The sequence below is a fragment of the Mirounga angustirostris genome, unplaced genomic scaffold (assembly GCF_029215605.1).
Source record: "Mirounga angustirostris isolate CCGP_5_RB_7025 unplaced genomic scaffold, mMirAng1.0.hap1 SCAF_13, whole genome shotgun sequence".
Taxonomy (NCBI): domain Eukaryota; kingdom Metazoa; phylum Chordata; class Mammalia; order Carnivora; family Phocidae; genus Mirounga; species Mirounga angustirostris.
Window position 1 is genome coordinate 12,828,918 of NW_026991721.1, and position 12,999 is coordinate 12,841,916.

The following is a 12,999-nucleotide window of genomic DNA, read 5'->3' on the forward strand; positions in this document are numbered from 1 at the left end:
CTGCCTTCAGCTCAGGTCATGATCCTAGGGTCCTGGGATCAGGTCTGAGTCAGTCTCCTTGCTCAGTGGGGAGCCTGCTTCTCCCTCTGCCTGCCACTCCCCCTGCTTGTGCGCTCTCTCTCTGTGACAAATAAATAAATAAATAAATAAATAATAAATAAATAAATAAATAAAATCTTTTTTAAAAAAAGAAGTTTTTTTCTCAAAACAATTTCTCCAATAGCCTCAGAAACATGTTGAGATTCCTAAATCCCTAAATTACATGAAAGGTTATAAAATTTTCATAGAGATTGATTTATCTGGAGAGGTAACATAGCCCTTCTGCTTGATGAACAAGCCTCTCTTGCTAATGACTGATCTTCACAAAAAGTAGGAAAAATCAGCAATCAATACACTACAGCAACATCATTCAACGAGTATTTGAAAATCAGCCAATGCAATATTAATCTGAGAAAAGCAACATCAACTTCATGCTTCTATCACTTCCTTGTTTCTTGGGCTCTAAATCAAGGGTTCAACATGGGAATCACAATGCTGTAAAACATGGTGATCACTTACATGAATAAGTGATCACCTGGGATTTGTTAGAATCAAGCTGTAAACACATAACAGAGGGTCCTATGGACATTGTGCCAGCTATTAGGTGGGATCCCCAGTAGGGAAGTCTTCCCCTCCCTGAGGGCATCCTTAGGACAGTAGCCAGGATATATGTGGATGAGAATATGATGACCAAACATGACAATCAAGTTAAACTCCATGAAGGCAGTGATTGCCATGCTGATATGTATATGGGAGCATGAAAAGTCACTGGGAGCTCAGAACAGACAAAGAGATTGATGGCATTGGAGCTGTACATACATACGTATGTATAGATCTGTGTCAAGAGTGCAGTCTCTGGAATTAAATTAAAAACCTGGTTCCACCATTTAGTTATGTGGCTTAAACAGGTTGTTCAATTGTTCTGAGTTACATAATGTGAAAATAGGGATTATAGGTTTTTCATAATCCGAAAATGGGGATTATTTTGTTAAAGATCAATGAGATAATAGATTTTGTATATGTGGACACGTAGAAAGCCTATACTAATGTTAGCTAATAATAAGTGTGATTCTCTCTCCAGGATTATAATAAAATTTCTTACATAAAAGAACATTCCTGGGGCACCTAGGTGGTTTAGTCGGTTAAGCGTCTGCCTTTGGCTCAGGTCATGATCCCAGAGTCCTGGGATGGAGCCCCACGTCGGGCTCCCTGCTCAGCAGGGAATCTGCTTCTTCCTCTTGCTTGCTCTCTCTCTCTGTCTCTCAAATAAATAAATCAAATCTTATAAAAAAAGAACATTCATGGCATTTGTCCATGAAATGATGCTGTTGTAAAATTTGATTCTTCCATGAAATGATTTTGCAAGAGACTTATTCCTAGTGTTTGATTTTTTCCAGCTTCCTCTTTACAGTTCTTAGAGCAAAGGTCTCATTTTGTCTACCAGTTTCTCTGCTTCCCTTTATGTTCACATCTTCCAGAAAATGTGAAAACTCACAAGGATCAAAGAAGCACATTCCTTACCTTTTATTCTTTTAAAAATCATTGGATTATGGTGCTACTGTGCACTGAGGTTACCTCAATGAAGTTTTTGAAGTTTACGATAAAGTTCTGCAGAATAATTTGCCTCAAATAGGAAGCTTATGTTCACTTATTAAATGGGTATTTCAACATTAAAATCACCTTTACAGATTGGCTTCTGACAAAATGGCTTTGTGTTATAGTGGGTTAAAATTTCTTGATTAAAAATTATAAAATTTGTGTTTAGATAAATTTTAATTTATCTAAATGTGTTTAGATAAACCATAATATGCTTTAAACTTTTCCTGGAAACAAGGCAGGAAATAGATAAAATGAAGGGATGAAGTCTCCAGTATGCTTTTAAAGTTATTTTGATCCCTGTGTCATTTACTAGAAAAGAGAAGAATTGAAAAAAAGCTCATTGTATATTTCTACAGTTTTAGGCACAGATATTACATTAAAAAATTTTTTTTATCATTATGTTAATCACCATACATTACATCATTAGTTTTTAGATATTACATATTTTTATTGAAAAAAAAAAAGAGTCTGCATAGAGGAAGAAAGCTAACTTGGTGACAGGTGAAAAAGAATAATGAGAAAATTCTAAAAGAAAGTGGTTGAAATCACATTGGTAGAATTTTTTATAGTTCTAGGAGCTGGTGAAGTCCAAAGCTGGGGCTATTTGGAGATCTTTATTATTTTTATGATGATTTAAATCCTCACGTGCTGAATTGCTAAGCTTCTGAATGTGACCATACTTATAAACTCTTACCTGTCTCTCTCTGCTCACCAGCTTTAGGGCAACAACTTCAGAAGTTGCCGGGAGATAAGAAAACAATATGTTCATTTGGTTAATCATTACAGGTCTTATCTTTGTTAATATAAATAACCTTAGAACTGATTCTCTATCATTAAGATAAAGTCAGGATATGGCTTTGGCATATGAGCATAATGTAAATGAAGTTATCTGTTATCATTGACATCTCTGATTCCCTCAAATTCCTTGATATATGGGTACTCACAGCTAAATAACCTTTAAGCAACAAAATAAATGACAGTTCAACTTCAGGTCAAATTTTATGCAAGATGCTTCTTTGAGGAGAGTTTGTAATATTAGTGAGTATTTGGTTTCTTCTTATAAGCAGTTTTGAATCTAGTGGGGAGAGAGCAAGATGGTATACAGGGATAACTAAACTTGCTTTAGGTATGGTGGAACAACACAGAACTTTATAAATCATTTTAATTTATCTTTAATAATTTTGAAATTAAGATACCTAGACAGTAACATATAAAAGGTGAAAAGTGATTTAGCATTTTAAGGGTATTTTTTTTTTCCCCAGAGAAACAAAAACTAATTTTTTAATATAAATAAGTGTTTCCCATGCAATATTAAATCCCATGCAGTTTACCTGGGCATCCTACATTTTATCTGGGAACCCTAATGTTGGGGGAAACACAGTAGCTTTTTTTTTTTTAACTGTTATGTTAATCACCATACATTACATCATTAGTTTTTGATGTAGTGTTCCATGATTCATTGTTTGCGTATAACACCCAGTGCTCCATTCAGTACGTGCCCTCTTTAATACCCATCACTAGGCTAACCCATCAGTTTGTTTCTCAGAGTCCATAGTCTCTCATGATTCTTCTCCCCCCCCCCCCCGCCGATTTCCACCCTCTTCATTAAGGGTACTTTTTGAGTGCATTGCAAAGTTAGAAGGATTCACTGTGTGTGTATGTTAAGGAAAGGGAGGATATGAAATTATTTACTCTATTATAAAAGCATTTTTTTCTTTAAATTCTTTAAGATGTTCCTCCATTGTCTTTCTACTGGCATTGTTTCTGAGAAATCTGTTTTATGCTTACTCATGTTCTGCTATTCACAATGTGTCTTTTTTTTTGCTTGAATGTTTTTAAGATTTCCCTTTATTCCTGGTTTTGAGCCATTTGATTTTGATATGTCTTTTTTTTTAAAGATTTTTTTTTTTTTTGAGAGAGAGAGAATGAGAGACAGAGAGCATGAGAGGGAGGAGGGTCAGAGGGAGAAGCAGACTCCCTGCCGAGCAGGGAGCCCGATGCGGGACTTGATCCTGGGACTCCAGGATCATGACCTGAGCCGAAGGCAGTCGCTTAACCAACTGAGCCACCCAGGCGCCCCTGATTTTGATATGTCTTGGTGTCATTTTTGCATGGAGTTTTTTTGTGGATCTTGAATTTGTGGGTTTCCAGTTTTCATCAAATTTACAAAATTCTCAGCATTATCTTTCAAAAAAATTTTTTTAAAGATTTTTTAGTTATTTATTTGAGAGAGAGAATGAGAGAGAGAGCATGAGAGGGGGGAGGGTCAGAGGGAGAAGCAGACTCCCCGCCGAGCAGGGAGCCCGATGCGGGACTCGATCCCAGGACTCCAGGATCATGACCTGAGCCGAAGGCAGTCGCCCAACCAACTGAGCCACCCAGGCGCCCTCTTTCAAAAATTTTTTTTATATCAACCTTGTTTTTCCTGTCCTTCAGGGACTCCAATTACACAGATGTAAACTTTCTTGAAGTTGTTCCACAGCTCACAGATGTGCTGTGCATTTTTCTTTTGATTCACCTTTCTCTTAATTTGGATGCTTTCTATTGCTGTGTCTTCACGATCACTAATCATGTCTTTTGGGATGGCTAATCTATAGTTAATCCCATCGCATTTTACAATCAGACACTGTAGTCTTTACCTGATCTTTCAAACCCCTTCTTAACTTTTTTTGAACATATGGAATACAGTTACAATAATTGTTTTAATGTTCTTGATGGCTAATTCCAACATCATTGGCAGTTCTCAGTTTTGACCATTGATTTTTCTCTCATTATGGTTGTATTTTCCTGCTTTTTGTGTGAATGGTAATTTTTGATTGGATGCTAGGCATTATGAATTTTACCATGTTTAGTGATAGATATCTTATTCTTATAAATATTCTTGAGCTTTGTCTGGAATACAGTTAAGTGACTTGGAAAGAATAGGATACTTCCCCCCCCCAGGTTTTTATTTAAATTCAAGTTAGTTAACATATAGTGTAGTATTGGTTTCAGGAGTAGAATTTAATGATTTGTCACTTACGTTTAACACCCAGTGCTCACTACAACAAGTGTCCTCCTTAATGCCCATCACCCATTAACCCCTCTCCCCCAAACAGTACAATACTTTTGAGTCTTGCTTTGTAGATTTGTTAGTTGGAACAGGAGCACTGTTAAGTTTAGGGCTAATTATTTCCACTACCGAGGCAAGTTTTTTCTGTGTGGTCTATCCAATGCATCATGACTCCTGAAAGTTCTCCAGTCTGGTTAGTGAGAGCAGCACTATTCCCAGCCTCATGTGAGCATCAAGTGCTGTTATCTATAATCTTTTCAGTATTTCCTTCTCTAACCTCAAATTCTTTCCTGATGTGGTGTACTAACAGTACTCAGCTAAATAATTCAGGGGGACCCTCTGCACATCCAGGGTTTTCTCTCTGTGCAACTCCTTTTCTTTAGTATCCTGTCCTGCAAATTCTAGTTGCCTTGGTCTCTCCAGATTTTCAGCTCCATTTCCTTTAGGAAGTCTACTAACCTCTCTGCACTGTGATCTGGCAACTTTCTTCAGGCAGAAACCTCGGGAAATTTTAGAGCTTATTTGCTTTTGCCTCTCAAGAATCATTATCCTTTATTGCCTGATGTGTCTTAAAACTGTTATTTTATAGATTTTGTCCACTTTTTCATGTTTCAAGTAGAAGGATATATCCAATCCCTGTTACTCCATCTTGGCCAGAAGTAGAAGTTCTGGAAGGGGCAAGTATTTTGAAGTTGTCCAAACTATATTAAGTCCAAGCCACCTTGAAGTTTTATTTTATACTACCTGCAATGAAAAGTAGATAGATTTTGCAGTGGGAAAGATCTAGATTTGAATCTTGAAACTACTATTCAATAGGTATGTGATCTTGGGCAACAGCTGTAACTTCCCTCAACCTCAGTTTAATCTTTTATAAAATGAGATGGAAAAAATTTACTTTAAACCCAGGGGATTCTATGCATTATTGTTTTGATATCAAAATATAAGCAGTAGGTAGATTGATGCTAAAATAAATAAGAGTTAATCTGTAGTTTGTACTTCCATGAAACACCTAAAAATAATGAGATAGATCTATATGTATTCTTAGGAAAAATGTTAATAACATACTCTTAGGGAGTAAAGCATTTTACAGAAAAATGTGTGGGATGTGAAGTGATTTTTAATTAAAACTCTGTGTGTGTGTGTGCACTTATGTAGAAAACACCATCTGGAAGAATATATGATAAACTTAAGTAAGTTGAGGAGTAGAAATAAGGGTAACAGAGGCTCCCTCTTTTTAACTTTAAAACTAGCTATATTTTAAAAAATGGACACATAATTTCTTTTGAGATAAGAAAATTAATAAAAGAAAGAAGCCAGATTCAAGAGAGATAAGAGAAGCACATGGCACAGTTCACATCATCAATGCGCAGTAGCCAACAAGCACCAGGAGCACTTATGTGTCAGGTGAAGTTAGGCTTCTTTCATGTGCTACCATGAGGAAGACCACCTCACACCTCAGAGCGACTATAGCGTTGAATGAGAGGAAACTGAGAAGACTTTTATAGGATTTAGGCCTGTGCTGGGTGATTCTAAAAAGGATTTAGGAAGTGGAGGCAAATTCTGTTTGAGTGTTATCAGGAATTTGGTGATTAGATATTTTTGCAATTGGTACCTAAAAAGAGAGAAGTTAAAAGTGTTTAGGGAAGAAGTGTTTACTCATTTTAGTTGGAAAGTGGAATGTTTAGCTACTTTTTTAGCTGTCAAGAGTTCTTGTTCATGTTTTGTTTCAGACATCATCACAGAGTGGCCTTTTCTCAGTCATGGAGTGGCTTTGTCTTATTATTGCTTATATTCTATAAAAGTTGTTTAAGTTCAGTTGGGAACATTATGGCTAAAATGCCAGCTGTCATCTCCCTGGTCATTGTATAACTTCTCGATATAATTGAGAATTCCTCTCTCCATTTATATATATATTTTAAAGATTTTATTTATTTATTTGAGAGAGAATGAGCAAGAGAGAGAGAAGGAGCAGGGGGAGGGAGAAGCAGACTCCCCGCTGAGCAGGGAGCCTGACATGGGGCTCAATCCCAGGATCCCGGGATCATGACATGAGCTGAAGGCAGATGCTTAACTGACTGAGCCACCCAGGCACCCCTCTCCATTTATATTTTTTAGTTTGCTGAAGATAAGATGACTCTACCCAGCCTTGGAGTTAATTATATTGGCATATTGGCTCTAATTCTATAGATTTTACTATGGTTCCTATCTGTCAAAATAATGTACAGCAGAATAGGAAAAATGCAATTTGGTTTATTTACAGGGGATTTGTCTTGAGATTTTTTCCCCCAGGCTAGTGCAGGCTAATTTTTCACCAAGTGATTTCTCCACAAAGAGAGTTTACAGTTGAGGTCTATGGGGGTAGTACCTGTTCCTTTGAGCATCTGTGACTCTAGATGCTGAGATAGGATCAAAGAAAACAACCTTCATTAGTTAGCTTTCTGCTGAAGGAGAGAGGAGTTTCCCAAAGGGGAAAGTTTTCATGTTGAAAACCTTGGGAGACTTTCTATTGACTCTGTGTGTGTGTGTGTGTGTGTATGTGTGTAATGAGGGCGTTTTTATGTCTGCCACACCCATGTTGAAATAATCCTTGTTAATACTCATTTACGATTCACATTTATTGAGAGTTTATTAGTGCCACGTACTATGATTTCTATTCATTAGCTTACCTATTTATTACTAATGAACCAGCAAACAAAAGAATCTCATGAGATATGTACTAGTATGGGAAGCAAGGTTTGAAAGCCCAACTAACCTGTAAAGGGACGCTGCTGGTGAGTGGCAGGGTTGGGATATCAATGACATACTAAACCATTCAAAATCCTGTGCTCTTAAATACTACTTTCCTGTGGACCATGCAACTAAAGAAACACTCTGCGTGTATAGATAATTATAGATATTTGGCTCTGACTAATGTTACTGAATCAATACCTCCAGGGCTAGGCTATAATTATTTGTATTTTAAAAACTTTTCCTGGTCACTTGAATGCTGCTGTCCACAGACTGGTATTTAAAGACCACTAGTATAGGGTACATACTCACATAACTTCCAGTTAGAAAACTGTCCATATTATTGTATTTTATCACCATTTCTTCATTCAATATTTATAGACTACCTACTGTGTCTAAGTCTCTATACCAGATGTTAAAGGGTTATAGAAAGACTATGTATCTCAACTACCTTATAAATAATAGTGAGGGTCTTATAGATAAGTAAATAATGTAGAGGGGAAGTGATAAATAATAAATAATATTTATTGCTGCAAATAAAGTGCTATGAGTATTCAGTGGAAGAAGGAATTATCTCCAGGGGTAGAAAGTTGGTAGGAAACAAGTGCTAAGCTGGGAAAACTTCAGGGAGAGACTGACTCTTGAAGGAGCAGTACAATTTGGGCATATAAAGGTGTGCTGTTTTACATGGTATATACACTGATTAACTGTATATGGCTTCCTGGCTTTGAAGAAGTAAGCTGCCATGTTATGAGAGAGGTTATGGAGAGGGTCATATGGATAAGAACTGTGGATAGACTAAGAGCTGGGAGCAACCTCTGGCTCATGACCAACAGGAAGGCAGGAATCTGTCTTACAACTGCAAGGAGATAAATTCAATAACATGAGGGAGCTTGGAAGTGGATCCATCCCCACTTGAGCCTCCAGATGAGTCCCCACTCCTGGTTGACACCTTGATTGTAGCATCTCAGAGGATGTAGTTAGGCAGTGTCCACATTCTTGACCCATAAAACTATAATATAATCATCATGTTTTTAAGCCCCTAAATTTGTAGAAATTTGTTATGAAGCAATAGATACAGATTTTGGAATTACAACAATACAGATTTATTTCCCTATTGAGGAATTCTCACTTTCTTGGTCTTGTCTTCCCAAACAATGCTGCAATAAATATCTTTAAATATATGGCCTTATAGACAACAAATGATCAAACTAGAAGCACTTCTTTCTAATCCCTTTTAGGGATTCCTTTACATCTTGGTTTCTCAGGATGTAGATGAGGGGGTTTAACATGGGGATCATAATGCCATAAAACACAGAAGCCACTTTTTCTTGCTCTTGAGACTCCTTTGTCCCATGGTGCAAGTACATGTAAGAGAGAGTCCCGTAGAACACAGTGACGGCTGTCAGGTGGGAGATGAATGTGGAGAAGCCTTTTTTCCTCCCTGCAGCAGAAGATTTCATCAGGATGGCAGCCAGGATATGTACGTAGGAAAAGATGACAACCAGCACAGTGAACATCAAGTTAAACCCCACAAAGACCATTACTAACATGATGTTGAAGTCAATGTTAGAGTGCGAGAGGGCAAGAAGTGGGGGTTCATCACAGAAAAAGTGGTTAATTTTATTGGATTTGCAAAAGTTCAATGAGAAAGTAAACCTTGTGTTTACTGAGGCATTCAGGAAGCCTATGAAGTATGAACCAACCAGGAGCTGAATGCAGACTGTCTGGGACATGACTGTTGGATAGCGGAGTGGGTTGCCGATGGCCACTACCGGTCCACTGCCATCGCAGCCAGGATGTAGCAGTCAATTGTTGCAAAAGCACCATAGACTAGTAATTGCACCATACATCCTATGAATGAGATGGATTGCTCTGTTTCTACAAAGTTTTGCAGCATCTTGGGAGTGATAGGGGAGGTATAGCAGAGATCAACAAATGCCAAGTGTTGGAGGAAGAAGTACATCGGGGTGTGAAGGCAAGAGTCATTCTTTTTTTTTTTTATTTATTCATTTGAGACACAGAGATACAGAGAGAGAGAGAGAGAGAGGGAGAGAGCATGAGCAGGGAGAGAGGCAGTGGCAGAGGGAGAAGCAGGCTCCCCGCTGAGCAGGAAGCCCGATGCGGGGCTCGATCCCAGGACGCTGGGATCATGACCTGAGCTGAAGGCAGACACTTAACCATCTGAGCCACCCAGGCGCCCCAAGAATCATTCTTGATGAGTAGGATCATCCCCATGTTACCCACCAGGGTGGCCACATAGATCACTAGAAATAGTATGAAGAGGATATGCCAAGACTTGCGTTGACCATCAAATCCCAGGAGAATGAATTCAGTTACTTCAGTGCCATTGTTTTGTTCCATAGCTAGCAAAGATTAAGTGTCATCTGAAAAGGTGCCAAGAAATAAGAGCAGAGAAAGCTAAGACCACGTGATCCTTTAACTTAATTCTGCAATTGGCAATGATATAATATTTGGTTTCACAGCGGAGTCAGAGGATATTTTCTATGGAATAATTGACTCTGCATTTAAAGTCTATACCTTGACATCTGACTTAGATAATTTAGATCTATACTTTGGGAAAATTGCCATGGATCAGTTTCTTTGTTCTCAGCGTGCAAGCTGACTTCCTAATTATATTAAGAATTTAATTTTTCTTAAATATATTTCTTAAATATATCAATTAGGGAACATGTAAAAGCATACTCTTAAAAATTAAGCTTTCTTTTATGCTGCATACATTTTAATTCACAAATCCCAATTTACATAAATACAAATTATTATGTATGAAAATCTTGAGTTACCCATAAATTTCTATATAATCTTGCTCTAATTTATTTCTGTATTCTCATCTTACTCTTTCTTCCTCCTTAGTAATTCTGCTCTGGCCATCATTAACTCATGCCCAAGTAGAGTGTTAATCAAATTATCTATGGTAAGGGACCATTTTCTTTGTAAAATTTGTAATATGTTGTGGACCAATATTTTTGCATATAGCAATAAAAAATTCTCAGCATTGTCAAAATTCTGTAATAGTTTTAGATTCTCAATCTCACTTTCAATAGTTATCACATCACAGAGTGGAAATAGAGAGTCCAACAACTGGTGCTGGTCCAGGGACCATACATTGAATAACACTACTCTATGGTATCCATATGTCATAATTTACCTATATGCTTTCCTAGCAATGGAAAGTAGGTTGCCTACTACTTATTTCCACTACAAGTACCTCAGTGTGAAATTTTTTCTAGTGACAAACATTTTGAATCTTGGGGCATGCATACATTTAACTTGACCAAATGTTTCCAGATCACATTGCATAATGGATGCACCAATATACATGCCTCTTAACTGTACATCAGGGTTCCTGTATCCTTACTTTTTTGTGAACATCATTGGTATTTTGTTAATATTTTTTATACCAGGAAAATAGTTGTAAAGTGACATCTCCATTTTAATTTTTTTTTTCTAACCAGAAGTGAATTTGATCATTGTAGAATATTTTTCTTAGAATTTTGGAATCATATTTTTTGTCAATATGTCTATGAGTTAATTTATGGATGGATGCTTTTTTATGTAGATTTGAACACTCTGTTGTTAACTTGACAAAGATTTTCTCACATTCTGTTACTTACTAACTTTGTCTATAGTATTCTTCATAGACCAGAAATCTTTAAATTTAGAATAATAATTCATCATTTTTTTGCCTTTTGGTTTGTTTTTTTGAAAAAAAATTGAATAAAGCCCATTCCTGCCTCTGTTCATTTACCCAGGAGAGTAAAACATAATAATAAAATTTAGTTTCCATTTTATACTGGCTTGCTACTACATGGTGTTTGTTAAACCATATTTTATTTCATCCATATAATTTGAAAAAGTTATTTTGTTTTTACTTAATTTTTTTAGAAGAAAGTAGATTAAGTGGATAGAGAGTGCTAGTAGTTGGTGTGTGTGTGTGTGTGTGTGTGTATGCATGTGAAATATTTAAATATTTTTAAACCATTAAATGATTTTACTTGCTATTTTAAAATTTACTCACACAAACACTGTCCCTGTTATGTTATAGGAAAGTTATATCAAACATTTATGAACAACTAATTCTAATATTATATAAACTTTTTCTGAAAATCACAGTAAAGAACATTCTCCAATTCATGTCAATATAACATTGAAACCAAAATAAGTAAAATATGAGAAAAGACAATTAGAACCAAACTCATTTGTGAATTTAGATGCAAACAGTTTAAATAGACATTCACTGAACAAATCCATCCATGTATTAAACAATTCATAGGGTCTCAAAAAGGTTCTAGAAAATAGCTATTCTCTTCCTTTTCCAGGATTTGAACAAATTGATAAATAAAAGATAGTGTCTGTATGGGGACCATAATATCACCTTTGGACACCTGGGGGAAATTTTAAGTTTATTAATTTATTTTTTTAAGATTTTATTTTATTTATTTTATTTTTTAAATGATTATTTATTTATTTATTTATTTATTTATTTATTTATTTATGTATCTGAGAGAGAGAGAACACAAACAGGATGGGCAGACACAGAGGAAGAAGCAGGATCTCCATGGAGCAGGGAGTCCCGACTGGGGGGACTCAAACCCAGGACCCTGGGATCATGACCTGAGCCGAAGGCAGATGCTTAACTTACTGAGCTCCCCAGAAACCCCTAAGATTTTATTTTTAAGTAATCCCTACATCCAACGTGGGGCTCAAACCCACAGCCCCAAGATCAGGAGTCCCATGCCCTACCGATTGAACCAGCCAGGCACCCCGAAAAATTTTTTATTAGTCAAGTTATTTGCTGTCAGTGAATGCCATAAGCAGATAGCTTTTCCACCCAGTCTTGATGGCAGGGATAGGAACATGCACCTTGCATGCGCTGGGAAAGTGCATCTGGAATGCAGGGGAGTGAGGGATTCAGTGGGCTGGCTGCTGCCAAGAATATGGGCAGAACAGAGCATGCCAGGTTGTTCTCTTTTACCAATCAGATATATCATACCATCTTTTTAGGACCTTAGTGGATAAAATGGAGAGAGTCTATGATTATACAAACAGATTTCTTCGCAGGAAACAAGCATCAGAAGCAGGGAAAAGGTATTTTCCATCAGTAATCAAGACCTATTTGTATTTATCTCAGGAATGAAGGCATTTTTATTTATTTTATTTTTTTTTAAAGATTTTATTTATTTATTTGAGACAGAGAGAATGAGAGAGAGAGAGCACATGAGAGGGGGGAGGGTCAGAGGCAGAAGCAGGCTCCCTGCCGAGCAGGGAGCCCGATGCGGGACTTGATCCAGGGACTCCAGGATCATGACCTGAACCGAAGGCAGTCGCTTAACCAACTGAGCCACCCAGGTGCCCATGAAGGCATTTTTAAATACTGGATTTTATTGATAAAATTGATAAAATATATCAATTTATTGATATAATTTGTCATATTAATATATTCTTTGAAAAGCCATATGATTTTCTCAATAGATATAGGGCAACTATTTGGCAAAATTCAATAAATTTTCATAATTAACTAGAACAAAAATGAAAACAGGTGGGGACTACATTGCTGCACT

The 12,999-nt window shown here is 36.7% G+C and overlaps 1 protein-coding gene across 1 annotated transcript; it reads right to left on the bottom strand.

The window, feature by feature from the left end:
• Positions 1–8,628: 8,628 nt before the first annotated feature.
• On the bottom strand, positions 8,629–9,781 carry LOC123856394 (putative olfactory receptor 5AK3). The gene is given in 3 exon segments (XM_045892596.1): positions 8,629–9,191; positions 9,194–9,407; positions 9,611–9,781. Coding segments are annotated over 3 exon segments (948 nt in total).
• Positions 9,782–12,999: the final 3,218 nt, after the last annotated feature.